The following is a 17,810-nucleotide window of genomic DNA, read 5'->3' as shown; positions in this document are numbered from 1 at the left end:
AGAATATATTGATACTCCATGAGTTTCTGGTGCACATGACATTTATATTTCACCATTAAACATCATCAATGAGGTTTCTAAATCAGTGTCTAATTAATTTCTGCACTTGAAAAACAGGATGCCCCAGTGCAATGACTACCTCATGGAACTGTCACACTCAGGTTTCCTGCGAGTGACCAACCAATGTCTGTGACTTCTGTGGCTGGTCTCTTTTCTATCCACAACCAATTGGAACTAGAGAATCTCATCCATTTAAAGGGACTATCCACAGTAGGAACCCACACTTACCAGCAATGCAATACGATAGGAAAAGAACTTCCTACCTTCTTCATAGAAAAAGAAGCATAGTGGCTTAAAGACAGATATGCAGTTTTAGCACTTGGACTGTTTTTATCACAGACAGGGAATGTTAAAGGTTAGATCTGAAAGTTCATTGTGTCCAACCCCTGAGTTTTAAAGGTGACAAGAGAGGCTTGGGAGATTGGATGGTCTGCTCCCAAAATACAACCAGGACTCCTGGGCTAAACTGTTCCCTCCCTACATCGTGGTAATAGTTGCTCACACTCTTAATCTTCTTGCAGCCATTAAAACTTCGTATTCTCATTCTATGCAATCATGGGTAAACTTTAAAAAGAAATTATGTTTTCCAAGAAATCAAAAATAGCCTTCTATAAAACTTTTTCCTTTCCATTAAGAGCAACAGGTATTTAGTTAACTCCAGCCTATATGGCAGCCAAAACTTTTATAATTAAAGTCATAATACCTTTCTGCTTAAAACCCTGAAACAACTCCTATTCCACAAAGAGTAAAAGCCAGTTCTTCCAATAGCCTACAAATCCTGCACCTCCATTCTCACCCTGTTCCTGCCACACTGTCTTCCTTGCTGTTCCCAATATACCAAGTACTCACCTGCCTTAGGACCTCTGTGCTGGCTGTTCCCTCTGCCTGGAACGTTTTTCTCCCAAACAAGCTGAATGACTAATTCCTTCATCCCTTCAAGTCTTTGCTCAGATGTCATCTTCTCAATGAGACCTGCCCTGACCATTCTATTTAAAAGTACTACACCCAACCCTCTTCACTTCCAATGCCCCTAACCCTGACTTTCTTCTTTTTCTATAGGATTTAACACCGTCTAACATTTACTTATTATGTTTATTGCTCATTGTCTGTCTCTTTCCACCAGAATGTAAGCTCCATGAAGGCAGGAATCTTGGTGTATTTTTCCACTATTATATCCCTAACATTTGAAAGAGTGCCTAACCCTCAACAAATATTTGCTGGATGAATTAATTAATTCATTCAATTAATTGCATTTGGAAATTTGACCACTTTATGTCTACCAATAATAAAATGTCATATCTAAAGTGAGTAGGATCAAAGTTGAATCTTTACCCAGATAGGCTGGCTCTTCCAATGGATTCCATTAAGGAGGGAAATATACTAACGCAATAATACATTTCTAGTCTCTGAAATTCTTCTTTGGTGTTGCCATCAATAAAATGAAAAGGAGTTACTGTTTAATAATTAAAAGATGATCACAACAAGGATTTACTGTATAGCACATGGAACTATATTCAATATGTTGTAAAAACCTATAGTGGAAAAGAATCTCAAGCTGTACATCTGAAACTAACACAATATTGTAAATCAACTATAGTTTAATAAATAAAATAAATTTTTTTATAAAAGATTATCAGGGAATTCCCTGGAGGTCCAGTGGTTAGGACTCTGCACTCTCCCTGCCAAGGACGCGGGTTCAGTCCCTGGTCGGGGACCTAAAATCCCACAAGCTGCTCAGTGGGGCCAAAAAGAAAAAAATTAATAAAAAGATGATCAACTACTCTTTTTCAAAGAAACACCCAAATGCATTAAAAATGAGTATCAAACCAACCCAGAATGTATTGACAAGGAATACTATTTATTTAGCATTGATTAAGCTGTCAATTTTTCTTGGTTATAACCTTGACATGTTCTCTTGCACAGTATTCTGAGAAACTGCCACAAAATGAGAATCTAAGAAGTGTGTGTGTGTGTGTGTGTGTGCACGTATCTTTATAAGCAGTCAAGACAAAGTACCTGAGAGTAAGCATACTGACCTATCTATTCCATGCCAGTATTCTACACATCTTTCAACTGGTTTGTTTTTTCAACAATCATGATGGATTTTTTCTTAAATATCCTCATTCTATTTCCAAGTCCTTTTTGTAAACAAACATGGATAAATAGCTGGCTGAGAATAGTAATGCAGGTGGCCACTGTGTATGGTCAAGCACTGCACATCTCTGCAAGTGCCATGTGTATTGTACATGGATTATGATGTAAATGCATCAGTACCACCACCACCACCCTTCCCTGGAGTTGTGCAGTATTCACCCATGGGTCTGTTCAATCTAACCAGCCCAGACTGGAACTAAAACCATTGATCTTTCCTCTTGGAAAAAGTAATTCAAAATGACTGAGCTAATCAATCCTAGACAATGATATATGAGCTGATTTACATTAAAATAATATCCTCAAAACATTTACCAGTAATTAAAAAATGGAGAAGGTGTTAGAGACACAACTATCTTAAAATGACTTTATATGATAGGTCACAGTTTCCCATCCCTGAATCTTTGTTTAATTGGCAGTTGGTTTTCTGGTAAAGGGTAGAAAATCTGATACACATAATGATCTTAGAGCACACTCAAGTGGATAAATACTAGACTAGCAATGTTTTTCTTAAAGAGATATCTTGGTCTGTGATAGAAAAAAATGAAAAGAGAAGGTGGTGGAAACAAAGATTACTGAATGAATGAAGATGTACCAGCCCTCATCACAAGGGCTTGTAGTTTAAATTATTTCTTTAATAATGAGGATGGATTTTTGGCTGGTCTAGCCATACTTTCCATTTAGTCTTCTTCACTCTTTCTTGAGTCAATTTAGGGGGACTTTGAATAGAAGTTTGGGATTTTTTTTGGGAGAGGGTGTTTAGTTTTGTTTTTTTTTTTGGCTGTGCCACAAGGCATGTAGGATCTTAGTTCCCTGACCAGGGATCAAACCCGTGTCCTCTGCACTGGAAGCTCAGAGTCTTACCACTGGACTGCCAGGGAAGTCCCTCGAATAGAACTTTGAATAGAACAAAGCTACCTTATACAGTAACAAAGCTGTAATCTAAACCTCTTGCACCTCATACTTATGAATGAAACCAAGTGGCCTCGTTATAGGAAAAATACCTGAAACGACACACTTAAACCACCAAAATGTCCGTAACTAAAATATCCCTACCTAACTCAATTTCAATCTTGCAGTCTCCAGAAAGCATTTTGCTTTTTCATATCTCTACTCCTCTAATCCTATTGCTCCCTCATCCTGAAGTGCACATACTTGCCTCCTCCTCTTCTCTCTTACCTTCATCAGTTCCCACTACTTCATCTCCCAGAAAAAAAAGGGGGAACTAAGCAGACACATAGCAGGTATCCACAACAATAGTACTTACCACTGTGCCATATTTGTTTCTTCTTATGTCTACTCCTCCATTGAACTGTGTGCCAGCCAAGAACCAGGGTTTTTTTGTTTTATTTTGTTCTGTTTATCTTTATATCTCCAGGGCCTAGAGAGCATTTGTTAAAAGATGTACATATATGTTTATTTAGAAATGGAATTTGACATCACAGTAAAAATAGGCCCAGGGTGAAGACACCAAAGATATGATTGTCTTGAATGCCCTGCCCTCTCTTACCTCCCATATATTCACTTAATCACTCGTACTGCTTAATGTGGAAAAATTACTTGGAAAATATTTTTTAAATACTTTTAACAGTCAAACCAGTAACCAAAAAACTTAAATCAAGAAGTGAAAATAAAAGTGTCTTCTTTCTATGTCCACCTTGAGAAGCTCCATCTGTGAGACTGGTTTCTCCAAGATAAGAAGCAAAACTAGTTCTTCACTTTCTCTCCTCACTCCCTCCAGTCCTACCTCAAAGATCCCATACCCTGTCCGCTTTAAAGTCAAAGGTACCTATCCCAGCAGAAAATGAATTCAAATACACCTGTAATTGTAAACCAAAATAGTGTGAAGGCATTCACTATACTTTGGCTGGGTGGGGAGACAACGAAAGGCAAACTAATCTCCCCAAATATGCAAAGCTGCAGAAGGTGACAGAATAACTGCTATTTATTTTTGTTCAAGAGGACTAGGCTAAACTACACAACTTAAGTAATACACACTTTAATATATTGTAATAAAACAAAGCCACATTATTTCAATATTAAAGTTAGACCTTCTATATGATAAAAATATTTCCTCCAGCAACTCTGTCAGTGAAGATCTATTCCGTCGTAGGTTGAAATTCAAACTAGCCTTTTGCCAGCTGGTGATATTGAGCATATATATTGAGAGTCTCTGGGCCTGTTTCCTCAATCTCCAAAATAAGAGTACGATGAGGTACAGTGGTTAGGTTCCCAAGTCAGTAAGTAAAGTGGTGGGGGGGAAGCCTGTCACAATTACCTCTGAAAAATCACTGTAATTACCCCTAAGTATAGCATATTGACTTTAGTGTACACACTATACAGTAAACCTTATGGGCACTAAATTTTGAGAAACCACTTAAACTGAAGAAATAAAAAAGACTGTATATATGCGTACATGTAGGCATTAAGGCCATTCTGGTTTTAACTCTAAAAGCACTAATAGTGAACAGGGTATGGCTAGAGAACACAGCTCCAGAGTTTAGTAAATGTTAGTGTCCTGCCTTTCTCCTGCCCTTTAGCCTATCAGGAAATCTCCCAGATCAGTCGTTTTAACGTGATTATGCCTGAGGCGCAGGTAGTGACTTATGCAGCGAATACTTCGAGGGAAGAAACTTCGTAACCCGTTTGGAGTTCTCCTCCTAACACTCGCACTTTGAAGTGCCTCGCTAAATAAGAGGATGAATTATTATCTACCACAGATTAGAGCTCGGGCCATTTCAATGTACTAATACCTCGGAAATTTTACAAAGCAAACTTGCTACACACATCACTACCTCAAATCCGCAGTCTTCCCTTAGCTCCAGAAAAGCTTGGCCCAATCCTTTCGGCTTCCGTAACCTCGCTCAATTTCGCGAGACTAAGGCTGAGCTCCGCGAGACTAAGGCTGAGCTCCGCGGCACTGCCGCTGGGGGCGACTCCAGAACACTTCCGGGAGGCTCCTGTGGGGAAGTGTCTGGGTGTCTGCTTCCGGCGGCTTCCTGGCTGCTTCCTCAGTCTCCCGGACCATCGGGCTGAAGTAGTGGGCACGGGACGGGGGGCTGGCAACGCCCGGTCGTTGGGCCCGTCAGTCTCTAGCCATGGACCGGGACCTTATGCGGCAGTCACTGAATTTCCACGGGCCGTCATTGCTCTCCCTGCTCAGGAGCGAACAGCAGGACAATCCGCACTTCCGGAGCCTCCTGGGGTCGGTGGTCGAGCCTGCCCGGGGCCCGCCGCCCCAGCAGCAGTTACAGGGCAGGTAATGGGACGGCGGCGCCGCTGCGAGACGGGGGAGGGGAGGCAGCTGCGGGCTCCACTACCGCAGTTGGGCGGCTGAGTCCTGAAGGAGCAGAGCCGAGGCCGTGAGCCCGTGAGAACTGCGGCGCTAGTTCCGAGGGCAGGATGGAGGAGGGTGCCCACTCCTGGTGTGAGGGCAATGCAGGATGCGGGCTGAACTTTTTAAATCTGGTACTGCACTACCAGAGGCGCGGATTCTTTAGCTAAAATCCTTTGGGCTTGTGTATCTGCCGCGGCTGTCTCTTTTTAAGTTTCCGCGCCCTCCACCTACAGACCGGCGAATGAGGGAATCCTTGGTTAAAACTTTTTTTCGGAGGATGTACGGCCAAGAGCTTAGGACGGACCCGATTGGGCGATGAAAAAGCCCTGAGCAGAAGCTTGGACTTACTAAAAGGTTTTGCAGGTAAACCAGTTTTCATAAATTTTGTTTCTTTTTAAGAAAAGAGAAGAAAGTTGAAAACATTGAAATACAAAAATTCATTTCCAAAAAAGCGGATCTGCTTTTTGCAGTTTCCTGGAAATCAGATGCACCTACAACTTCTGAAGTTAATGAAGACGATGAAGGTGAGTTTAATCTTAAAGTCGTTTGATTGCGGTTTGGTTTAACAGCACTTCAGATGAACACAAAACTATTGTTAGTAATTTTGTTAATTATTTTTTCAGAGCGTTATGCAGTCATGCCACCTTTAGAGCAATTCATGGAGATACCTAGTATGGACCGGAGAGAGCTCTTTTTTCGAGATATTGAGCGTGGTGATATAGTGATTGGAAGAATTAGTTCCATTCGGGAATTTGGGTTTTTCATCGTGTTGATTTGTTTAGGCAGTGGCATTATGAGAGATATATCCCACTTAGAAATCACAGTAAGTTATTCACTTTTCAGTTATTTGATTGTTTCTGTTTTGGATAAAATGTCATCTCAATGCAAAACTTATGTCTTTGCATCCAGTTGTAATTAAGTGTACCCTACAGACATAGTTTTGAGAATTAATTAATTAAATAAATAAGTATTAAGTAAAAAGTATAAATATAAAGCACCTTTTCTTTTTAAAAAATAATCAGCAGTAATAGAGTTACTTACAGTTTCCGGCACCATTTCTAGTTTTGGGGGGTTTTGCTCCCTTTGGGTGGCAGGGGTGGGGTCCTTTTTTAAACACTCAAAGAGATATCAGTGGAGATGGTGAGATTGATTAGTAGACTGGGGTTATTTCTTCTAGTTGAACATGTCTTTAATTATTTAGTATTAGATACTTGTATGTGGATAATTTAGAAACAAATTCTTATTTATTCAATATGCATTTACAATAATTAAATTAAGTGGTTTGTACATTATAAGATGCTTTGCCCTGGGCTTCCCTGGTGGCTCAGTGGTTGATAGTCCGCCTGCCGATGCGGGGAACACGGGTTCGTGCCCCGGTCCGGGAAGATCCCACATGCCACGGAGCGGCTGGGCCTGCCTGTGCGTCCGGAGCCTGTGCTCTGCAACGGGAGAGGCCACAAAAAAGAGAGGCCCGCGAACCGCAAAAAAAAAAAAAAAAAAAAAAAAAAAAAAATGCTTTGCCCAAGGTGAATAGACCTAAATTTGAAATAGTATGTCACTTTAATTTAAAAGGTTAGATATTTACTGTGTGTTAAGGCAGGTAGAAAGGGAAGCAAAGCAGAAGGTATCACAAACTGGATAACAGACCTAAACTTTGAAGAATTCACATTTCATTTTCTTTGGAACTCAGAGGCGCGGATTCTTTAGCTAAAATTCCTTGGACTTGTGTATCTGCCGCGGCTGTCCCTTTTTAAGTTTCTGCGCCCTCCACCTACAGACAGGGGAATGAGGGAATCCTTGGTTAAAACTTTTTTTCGGAGGATGTACGGCCAAGAGCTTAGGACAGACCCGATTGGGCAATGAAGCCGGTCTACTTTCTGGACAAGCTTTTAGTTTTATATTTAACAAGCACAAAATAATTTTTTGTTTCATCATCCATACTTATATGTGGTTTCTAAAACTAATTGCAAATTTCATGAGATTTTAGTTTTTGACCTGAACCAGAAAACTTGTTTTATTATGTTTAGGCACAGAAATTATTAAAGTCCTTATTTAAATTTAGACTCTAGGGTGCTAGTTGTTTTCTTAATGTTCCTGTCAGCTATTAGCTGTTTGTACTGAACAGCTAGAATAAAAGAAGACACTTCTCACCAAAGAATGGAATGTCTGGTGTTTTACAATACTTCTCATTGCAGGCTCTATGTCCACTAAGAGACGTGCCTTCTCTCAGTAACCATGGGGATCCTTTATCATATTACCAAACTGGTGACATTGTTCGAGGTGATCAGTTTCATCATATTAATAAAAAAGTAACAGTTGTCATATTTATGTTAGTTTGCATTGCCTTGTTAATCAACTCAATTTTCTTATTTTTTAAGCTGGAATCAAGGATATTGACAGATATCATGAAAAGCTTGCTGTATCTCTATATAGCTCATCTCTTCCACCACACCTATCTGGTATTAAATTAGGTGTAATTAGTTCCGAAGAACTTCCTTTGTACTACAGGTAATTTATCCACATTGTCTCAACAAGTTAATTGGAAAACAATTTCTTTGCTAAAAAATAGCAAATTTTGCCCAACTTCTAACAAAGTAGAATTGTAGTTTCTCTTATTTCAAAATATGCTAATTTTATTTTTATAACCCTTAAATTTCTTCAAACTTGGCAAAAGGAACCAAGTCATTATTGCCACACCTTCATGTACAAAAATGGTTTGAGTATTTAAATCCCATGTGATAATGTTATTTCCTTAATTAAAATGGGACATGCTAATCATGTTAATCATTTTTATATTTTTGTTGTGACTTTTTTTTTTTTTTTTTTAAGGAGAAGCGTTGAACTAAATAGCAATTCTTCAGACTCCTATGAGAATATCATGCAGAGTTCTTTGGGATTTGTTAATCCAGGAGTAGTTGAATTCCTTTTAGGAAAACTAGGAATAGATGAATCTAATCCACCATCTTTAATGCGAGGCCTGCAAAGGTATAGTAAATCAGATTATTATATTAAGTGGTGAGGTCAGTGGTGCTGAAGTCAAAAGCTGCATAACTGAAGAAAATACTCAATTATCCTAAGCTTGCTGCCAATGTTTGAATGAACTAGGTGATCCCCTCTTTTTGGAATGGAGTCTTTTATCAGTGATTGATGTGTGCCATGTGACCAGATAGATGCAGAAAAAGATGCAGAAAAAAATAATATTTAACAATAATAGTCATTCCTGAGAGTTCAAGAATTTTGCTTTGTAAATAAAATACAAATTTCTTGCTTGGGATTCAGTTTTTATCTGTCAGGTGGAGAGATATAGTTACCCTAAAAAGTATTTACAGTTTGACTTCTATTTTCTTTAATAGCAAAAATTTCTCTGAAGACGATTTTGCTTCTGCATTAAGAAAGAAGCAGTCTGCATCTTGGGCTTTAAAATGGTATGAAGACTGTCTTTCAACACTTACATTAGTCTAAAAGTTAGGTTAAGGCAAGCATGCTTATGTCATCTTTAAGACCAAATTTGTTTATAAATGAATTTAAATGATACCTTTTTGACATTAGCTTTTTTAAAGGTGTAAATGGTGTTATGTCGTAAACTTTAAAGATTTAAGTTTTAGCCAATATTTTTAATTTTTTAAAAAGGAATTAGTATATCGATATCTGGATTTCATAAGTATTTGTTATGAAATTATCCAAAGACAATACTTCTTAGTTATATTGAGAATATCAAAGACTAAATATTAATCAAATTTGATTTGCTTTAAAATTTTATTCGTGCTGACATTTTGTTTGGATATTCTGTGAAATATTTGTTATGTATGCTTTACAACCACCTTTTTAGTGTGAAGATTGGAGTTGATTATTTTAAGGTTGGACGCCATGTGGATGCTATGAATGAATACAATAAGGCTCTGGAAATAGATAAACAAAATGTGGAAGCTTTGGTAGCTCGTGGAGCATTGTAAGTGGATAATGGGTTTTAAGGAATATTTACAAGGTAAATGTGTATAAGATTTATGAATAGCTCACAAAATAAATTCCTCTGATTTTGTCTCATATCTATAGATATGCAACAAAAGGAAGTCTGAACAAAGCAATAGAAGATTTTGAGCTTGCATTGGAAAACTGTCCAACTCACAGGAATGCAAGAAAATACCTCTGCCAGACCCTTGTAGAAAGAGGAGGGCAGTAAGTGTCAGATTTTGTTAAACAGCAGAGATCTAATATTCAACCAGCTACTATAAAATCTTGAACTTAACATAAGGAAATAGCATCTCTAACTCAGTTCAGACACTCTTAGTTTCAATTTTGGTTGAAAATGTTTTTTAAATATAGTCCTCTATACATTTTCTAGTTCTTTTTTTCCTTATTACTTAGGTTCTTTAAGATTGGAGATATTTTAGTGTCTTGACTTCACTTTTCTGAATATTTTCATTACACAGAAATATAAATGTAAAGATATAAGAAATTAGGTAAATATTCTTTTCCTGGACATACACTAGAAGTTTTTGTTTAATAGACAGAAATTTCTAATTCATTTCATCATTTTAGTAATTATAATGCCAGAAATATAAGTTGAGAACTCTATAGTTAATTGTGAATTAGATTTCACTATTGTATTCAGCTTATTGCTCTACTTTGTCCAGTGAAATCCACAAAACTTAGATTAAACGAAGAGCAAAACATTAAGAACAAACCCTATAACCTATCTTACTGTCCTGAGATACTGGCATAATACTTGGCATAGTAGTTTTATCATAAATATTTAATGACTAATAGACTAGTCTAATTTATAAAATATTTTGAAGAAACATAATATATAAATAATTTGCTAACAGTCTGCTTTAATAATTAAAGACCAGTTTATGATTAATAGCATTTTTTTGCTGTTAATTTTTTAAATAGAATCATCTCTTTTCTGTTTCATGAATTTGCCTGATCATTCCAGTTTGTATGATCATTCCAGAACTCCATATAAATGAAATTTTGTAATATTTGTTTTTAACTGATAACGAACTTCTAGTTGGACCCAAGTGTTTGGAGCAGCTTTTTACTTTCTCACTAGGTACATAAGCTAGTACCTACTTAAATGTGGTTGTCTAATTTTTCACATATTGGTGATTTTTAGCTCAGTGAATGACAACACCATCTATTCCATCATCCAGGCCAAAAATGTTGATCGTCTTTCGTCCCTTACTCCCCTCATCCAGTCTGACACGAGTGATTCCATTGAACCCACTGGTTTTTAAATTTGTTTTATAGTAATTACTTTTTCCTACTTTCCAAAACCTGAAAATATTTTGCAAAACCCTTTCACTGCTGTGTATCTAAACTTTCTAATTCTCATTTTTCACAACATAGACTTGTGAACATCATCTAATAATTATCCTGTCTACAGGCTGGTTGTGATATACACGTATGCCTTGGTATTTCCAACTTTAGCAGTGAATTTTCTGGGAAAATTTTTCTGTAGAAAGGAAAATTCTTCATAAATTACTAGGAAAAGCCAGCCTATATAATTCTGTACTAAAGCTCAAGATCATAATAAATTTACAGAGGATATCAGTTGATCATGTGTTTTCACGTATTATACTAAAATGCCAATGCTTGACCTACAGTATGGCTTTAGTTATCAGTAATAGATTCCTATTCGTATTTTTGTTTGTTTAATTAAGATATAATTAACACATAACTTTATATTAGTTTCAGGTTATGTGCATTAATGTGATTAGATATATGTAAATATCGTGAAGTATTGACCACAGTAAGTCTGGTTAACTTCCATCATCATACATAGTTAAATTTTTTTTTCTTGTGATGAGAACTTTAAGATGTACTCTCTTTGCAACTTTCAAATATACAATATAGTATTAACTATAATCACCATGATGTACATTACATCCCCAGGACTTTATCTTATAACTGGAAGTTTATAAGATAAACCACTTTCACCTACTTTGCCCCCCACCCCCACCCCCACGTCTGGCAACCACCAATCTGTTCTCTGTATCTTTGAGTTCAGTTTTTCTGATTTGTTTTATGTGGTTTTATATTGTCTTTTTACCAAAAAAAAAATAGCTGTAAAAGCACAATATTTAAGTATTGTTCAATTTGAAAATAATTTGCTGGGCTTCCCTGGTGGCTCGGTGATTAAGAATCCACCTGCCAATGCAGGGGACATGGGTTCAAGCCCTGGTCCAGGAAGATCCCACATGCCGCGGAGCAACTAAGCCCGTGCGCCACAACTACTGAGCCTGCACTCTAGAGCCTGCGAGCCTAGAGCCCGTGCTCTGCAACAAAGCCACCACGATGAGAAGCCCGTGCACTGCAACAAAGAGTAGCCCCTGCTCACCGCAACTAGAGAAAGCCCGACACAGCAATGAAGACCCAACACAGTCAAAAGTAAAATAAATAATTTATTTAAAAAAAGAAAATAATTTGCTGAACGTGGTTTTTCCCCTAATAAATTCTCTCATATACGCCTCTGCCCTATATGCATATTTGAGGACTTCTAATTTTTACCCAAAAAAAGCTAAATTTTCCTTTCTGATTTAGGTTAGAAGAAGAAGAAAAGTTTTTAAATGCTGAAAGTTACTATAAGAAAGCTTTGGCTTTGGATGAAACTTTTAAAGATGCAGAGGATGCTTTGCAGAAGCTTCATAAATATATGCAGGTGATTCTTTATTTCCTCTTAGAAATTTAATGAGATTTGAAATTAATGCCAAAACTTAACTTTTTTCTAGGGAAAACTATTCTAGATCATTTAATTAAGGCATTATGAAAAGTTTTTTAGATAATAGCTTTTCTTAATTGGATTTGACATTGCTTCATAGTTTTGTTAATACTCAAAAGTAAAAATAGCCCTGTGAGAAGATTCCCATTGCCTAAATTTGGTATGTGGATTTGAGAACTGTCCTTGTAGTGAGCTTTCCTGGTGGTTACAGAATTCAGTATTGTTACTGTAATTGAGCCAATTTTAAAAAACCTTTTTGAGAAATATTTTAAACTGTCTTTTCCTGTAATACTGATGATGATGTTTTCTCATGCATTTTCTTCTGAATTGGACCATTGCTGCTGTGTCTGTGACATCTGGTGCTGCTCATCCCCATCCTCAAACTGGAAAATGATTTCTTATATAATCATGCATCCAACTGGGCTGTGCTATTTTTTAAATGGTTTGTATTTGAACATGGTGATTTCCCCCTCAATTCATCTTAATGGAATTTCTTTATTTGAATTTTATTTATAAAATTTGTGTCCTGTTTAAATTTTTAATGTTTTTTAATAATTTTTCATGTATTTTATTTTTTCCCTTTCTTGCACTCTGGGTCATGGGTTTCGATGCAATGGCTTCCCCTTTTTTCATGGAATACCAACTGCAATTGGTCCTCAATACTGTTCTGGCTGTTCCAATGATTAATGCCAAACACCTGTGTGATTAATTTTTATATGTTAAAAATATTTGTTTAATGCTGGATATATGGTGATTTGGGTATACCACATTTGGTTTCTGGTTGGGGGGTTGGTCTTTTGAAAACTGGGTTTTATATGTTCTGCTATTTTTAACGTGTGGTTTTTTCCGATATCTGGGTTGTAAAAGAAATCTTTGGAATTAAGAGAAAAACAAGCTGAAAAGGAAGAAAAGCAGAAAACAAGGAAAATAGAAACAAGTGCAGAAAAGTTACGTAAGCTTTTAAAAGAGGAGAAAAGGTAAACTATGATATTCAGTATTCTTAAACTTAAAGCAAGTACTGAGTTGAACCAAAGTGCCATATGGGAGGTAAAGTAAGTAAAACATAAAAGTGTTTCAAGTTGTAATCAATGATTCTTAGCAAGTATGTATACCATAAATTTTTCTATAAAAGAGATAAAGCAAAGTGGAATGGAAGGCTAGAATTCTGCAAAAAAAAAAAGAAAAATTTAATCTTAGAATTAAAATATGTAAGTCATTTTAATTATCTGTATTTTAGGGAGAAATTTTTTAGAACTAGAGCAGTAATTTTCAACTGGGAGCGGTTTTGTCCCCCAGAGGACATTTTTGGTTGTCATAACTGGTAGAGTACTGTTGGCATCTAGAGGATAGAGGTCAGGGATGCTGCTAAACTTTCTACAATGATATAGGATTCCCCCACCACCACCCTACCCTCCCAGCAAAGAATTATTTGGCCAAAAATGTTAATAGTACTGAGGTGGAAAAACTATTAACTAGAGGTAGCCAAATATAAAACCTCAATTCTCTCCTTTATGTATTCATATGGTCTTAAATTTTTAAGGTAATATGGGAAATGTCACTGTGTCTTTCAGAAATGATGGATTTGCTTACAGTGACAACTGTCTACACAAGTATTTTTTTCCAAAAGTCATGACATGGTAAAATTGGATCTTGTGGTAGCTAGGATTATTATTATAATTCCTTATCTAAGCCACAACTTTTATGAAAATCTTTAGAATAAAATAGAACTAAAATCTTTATGGATAATTAAACACTTTTATACTCAACATATCTGATGAGTTAACTACATTTTTTTAGGCTAAAGAAAAAAAGAAGAAAATCAACTTCTTCCTCTTCAAGTGTTTCTTCTGCTGATGAATCAGTTTCTTCTTCTTCATCCTCTTCCTCTTCTGGTCACAAAAGGCATAAGAAACATAAGAGGAATCGCTCAGAGTCTTCTCGAAGTTCCAAAAGGCATTCAGCTAAGGCATCCTCAAATCAGGTAGATCAGAATAAGAAAGATGAGTGCTTCCCAGTTCCAGCCAATACTTCAGCATCTTTTCTTAACCAAAAACAAGAAGTGGAAAAACTACTGGAAAAGCAGGATAGGTTACCATATCAAAAGAAACAGGTAAAAGAAAAAGATAGATGCCCTCTTTCTTCATCTTCAGTTGAAATTCCGGATGATTTTGGAGGTAGGTCTGAAGATCCAAGAGATTTTTATAATAGCTATAAAACTCAGACAGGTAGTAGCAAAACAGAAAAGCCACATAAATCAGAAAGACATTTTTCCAGTAGAAGAGATTCCTCAGATTCCTTCTATAGGAATTCAGAGGACAAGATAAAAATTTATGGTTATAGAAGATTTGAGAAAGATACAGAAGGAAGAAAAGAACATTATAGAAGGTGGGAGCCAGGTTCCATGAGATATTCCACTTCACCAGCAAGCTCAGACTACTCTTGGAAGTCAGTTGAAAAATATAAAAAATACACTTATTCTGGATCACGTGATTTCAGTAGACATGAGCAAAGATATCAATTAAATAAAAATCAAGGAGAATATGAAAGAGAGGGTAATTATGAGGAGGATATTAAAACAGAGGTTCCAGAAGAGGGACTGAGTAGCAAAGAGCATTCAGAAAGTGGAGTTAAAAAAAATTTACCTCAAAATTTACTCAATATATTTAATCAGATAGCTGCATTTGAGAAAGAAAAAGGAAATAAGCCAAAAAATTAATATGCCAAGGGGATCAGCACCATTAACACTAAAGGCTTTTAATAAAAGGTTTTGGTCTTTTAGTAATAACAGTCCAGTGCAGAAATATCTGCTCCTGCAGTTATTTTATTTGTAGAGACTACAGAAATCAAGTGCTTTTTATAGCGATCCTCAAAGTATTTGTTTCAGTTGTAGGTCCCCTTTTCATAGCTTGATTTTTTTCAGGCTTTTCTTGTGTATGTTTATGTACAGTTATTTCTTACTCTGATGATTTAAACTTCTTCACCTGAAGATAACACTCTCAAAGTATTGTTTCTTCATTGTATTATGGTGTGTGAGAATTTCTTGGGTCCACCTTATCCTGCTGTTTGAGAGAATATTAAATTTGTGCAGTGAACACTTGGATCGTTTTTATGAAAACTTATTTCATTCTCTCCTCTGTTAAATTAAAAGCTCTTGACTTTTGAAACAAATATATTTGAATGTTTCATAAGTACCATTTTATATTCATTTTTAAATATTAAGTTTTTTGCATAACTTTTATCTTAAAATGGTAGATTATCTGTCTTGTCTAATTGACCTCTAAACCCTGATTTAATTAAAATGGTTTATGTATCAGCTGTTTAACAGGTACCTTAGGAATAAAGCCATGAAAGTTGACTAGGGGCCCATTTTACTTACTTCTCTTTTTCTCCCCCCTTCTTGCTAGCAATATAGCACTAAGAAATTTCTTTAAATATTGGCAAGACCTTAAGAGACTACATTCCAGGCAAAAATAGATCAGAGTAGGAAAGAGTTCTTTTAGCAAAAACAGCAGTGGCAAGTGAAACACACTATAAATCTGGTCTTCCACTACGGGAAAGGAAGTTAGGAAACTGTCCTAGTATTGCAAATGTCCAGTTGGGAAGGCACTGGGCCTGTTTCTGAATAGCCTAGAGCTGGCCTGCATTTCTGCTTTTCTTCCTTAACACCTCTCCTCTGATACCTCCTTTCTTAGAGTCTGAATAAATGACTAGGCTGACAGAGCCTGGGCTTAGAATAAATTTCAGCAACTAGAGCTGAAGAAGGAATGGACTTGGATCGTAAGGATCCTCCCCGAATTATTGAAAACAGTATAAATAGGGATAGAGATAGATATAAATAGAAGTCATAGGTGTTTATAATGGGCTTTAGAATCTTTCCAACTCATGATGACACTGGATGGGTGGTTTGGAGGGTAGTGAGTATCCATCTACAAAGGTCTAAGTGACAGAGAATGATAGAGGAAGAAGACAGTCCTTGTTCTGTCTTGGAGTTTCTGCCAACAGTAAAATACCAAAAGTTAGTATAACTGGATGTGTACTATTTGTGACCTTCAGACTTCAGTGATGGGAGCCTAATGAAAAAGCTAAAATTTGTTTTGCAATGGAACAGAAAAAGAAACTCTGGTCAAAAACAATAGGTAATGGCAGTAGAAATCAGTCAGTCACTTGGGCATTAGTCTTTGCACCAAGAAATTTATCTGAAAAGAGTCCCTAGTTCTTTCTGTGTATTAATAGTTCTGGTATCATCCCTATGTAATCCTACATAGTGGTGTTTTTAGAGTGGAAACTCTTTTGACATACTACGCCTTGACCTTTAGGAATTGCTAGCACAGCTTCAGGATTTTACACACACTTTATTTAATAAAATCTCTTTGAGCATCACTATCAACCAGCATTGTCATTTTCCAAAGCGTTTTTATGGCTTAATGTTACATTCAGTTACAAAAAATTAGGTTAGTATCTTATACAACAGCCTGCCTGAATTTAGAAATTCCATCTTCCCCAAAGCTTCTTTCCTGGGATATATTAAGCAGATTATATAAGACAATTTATAAGGATATATTCAGGAAACCCATCACAGAAAAAAAATATATTATTGGAGATTTACTTGTGAAGAATCCCTAGTGGTATCTTCAGCACTTTTTTTCCCTGAACATTATATGTCTATAGTTTGTACGTACCCAGGCAGTATCTTGGTTTGCATAAGTAGATGACTTTCTAACACAGCAGGTGAATGTTAGGATAACTCTAGATTTGGAGATAATAGGGTTGATCCCTTGTTTCACCATTTAACATTATTACACTGAACTTGGAACTATTACTTTATTTAAGAGTTAAATGTAGACTTGCATGCTGGCTTGAGAACCTAACCATTCCACAAATACTGTGCTAGGCTTTGGTTGGTGACTCAATAATAGGTAGAAGTTACTGTGCAATTCCGATGTATCAGGCCCTGTGCACTTTGTATATATTATCTGATTATTTCAATAAACTTTTGATATAGATAACTCTTACTGTCTTTATATTACAAATGAGGAAAAAAGCATAAAGTAACTTTCCCAAGGTCAGAGAACTAGTAAGATACAATTCCTGCCTTCATAGAATACAGTGTTTAATATTTCAACTTCCAAGTAATTTACAAAGTAAAAAAGGGCAGAGAATGAGAACTCTGAACATTTGAAGTGACCATAAGATCAATCAGTTTTTAGATCTTATAAATCTCACTTAGCAGAACAGTGTTTTATGAAACAATATTCAGCTTTTTACCCATCTTATTCATTGGACTTGGCTATGCCTTTTGCTGGCTATTACTAAAAATGATAATAAAATATTCTAGTGATCAGGAGAAACCACTACTGCCTTTCAGAAGGAATTGCAAGTGACAGTTCTAAACACTGACAATTGTCTGTATAACAAATATTTTTTTCCAAGGTTTGAAGGAGACAATACTCATTTAGGTTCATAGATCCTGATAAATTTATTTGAAAACCAGTTTTATAACATCATAGTCATACTTCAGGAGTTCAAACTGTTGGGCACATG

The 17,810-nt window shown here is 36.3% G+C and overlaps 1 protein-coding gene and 1 long non-coding RNA gene across 5 annotated transcripts in view; one reads left to right on the top strand and one right to left on the bottom strand.

Annotated features, from left to right (window-relative positions):
* LOC113622716 (uncharacterized) overlaps positions 1–5,056 on the bottom strand; it is a 367,008-nt gene extending 361,952 nt beyond the window's left edge. For both annotated transcript variants that reach the window (XR_003433624.1, XR_003433625.1), the window contains exons 1-2: positions 5,007–5,056; positions 3,479–3,592 (exon numbers count right to left, since the gene is read on the bottom strand). This is a non-coding gene — a long non-coding RNA (uncharacterized LOC113622716). The remainder of the gene's footprint in view (positions 1–3,478; positions 3,593–5,006) is intronic.
* Positions 5,057–5,178: 122 nt separating this feature from the next.
* Positions 5,179–17,810, top strand: part of TTC14 (tetratricopeptide repeat domain 14) — a 33,150-nt gene continuing 20,518 nt past the window's right edge. Inside the window, exons 1-13 of one of the 3 annotated variants that reach the window (XM_027111147.1) lie at positions 5,358–5,470; positions 5,782–5,911; positions 6,019–6,072; positions 6,172–6,371; positions 7,744–7,828; positions 7,927–8,056; positions 8,378–8,533; positions 8,902–8,973; positions 9,378–9,497; positions 9,602–9,724; positions 12,092–12,209; positions 13,137–13,246; positions 14,067–17,272. In XM_027111147.1, coding sequence (XP_026966948.1) covers positions 6,186–6,371; positions 7,744–7,828; positions 7,927–8,056; positions 8,378–8,533; positions 8,902–8,973; positions 9,378–9,497; positions 9,602–9,724; positions 12,092–12,209; positions 13,137–13,246; positions 14,067–14,985 — 2,019 coding nt within the window. In that variant the 5' untranslated portion in view covers positions 5,358–5,470; positions 5,782–5,911; positions 6,019–6,072; positions 6,172–6,185 and the 3' untranslated portion in view covers positions 14,986–17,272. Of the gene's footprint in view, positions 5,471–5,781; positions 5,912–5,947; positions 6,073–6,171; positions 6,372–7,743; positions 7,829–7,926; positions 8,057–8,377; positions 8,534–8,901; positions 8,974–9,377; positions 9,498–9,601; positions 9,725–12,091; positions 12,210–13,136; positions 13,247–14,066; positions 17,273–17,810 lie in introns of those variants that run through there. The other 2 variants (XM_027111157.1, XM_027111138.1) reach the window with 2 other exon arrangements.

This window comes from Aethalodelphis obliquidens, unplaced genomic scaffold, assembly GCF_003676395.1.
Source record: "Aethalodelphis obliquidens isolate GAN/ISIS:26980383/991018 unplaced genomic scaffold, ASM367639v1 scaffold1, whole genome shotgun sequence".
Lineage (NCBI taxonomy): Eukaryota > Metazoa > Chordata > Mammalia > Artiodactyla > Delphinidae > Aethalodelphis > Aethalodelphis obliquidens.
The sequence above is the reverse complement of the archived record's forward strand: the minus strand, read 5'-3'. Positions and strand labels throughout refer to the sequence as shown.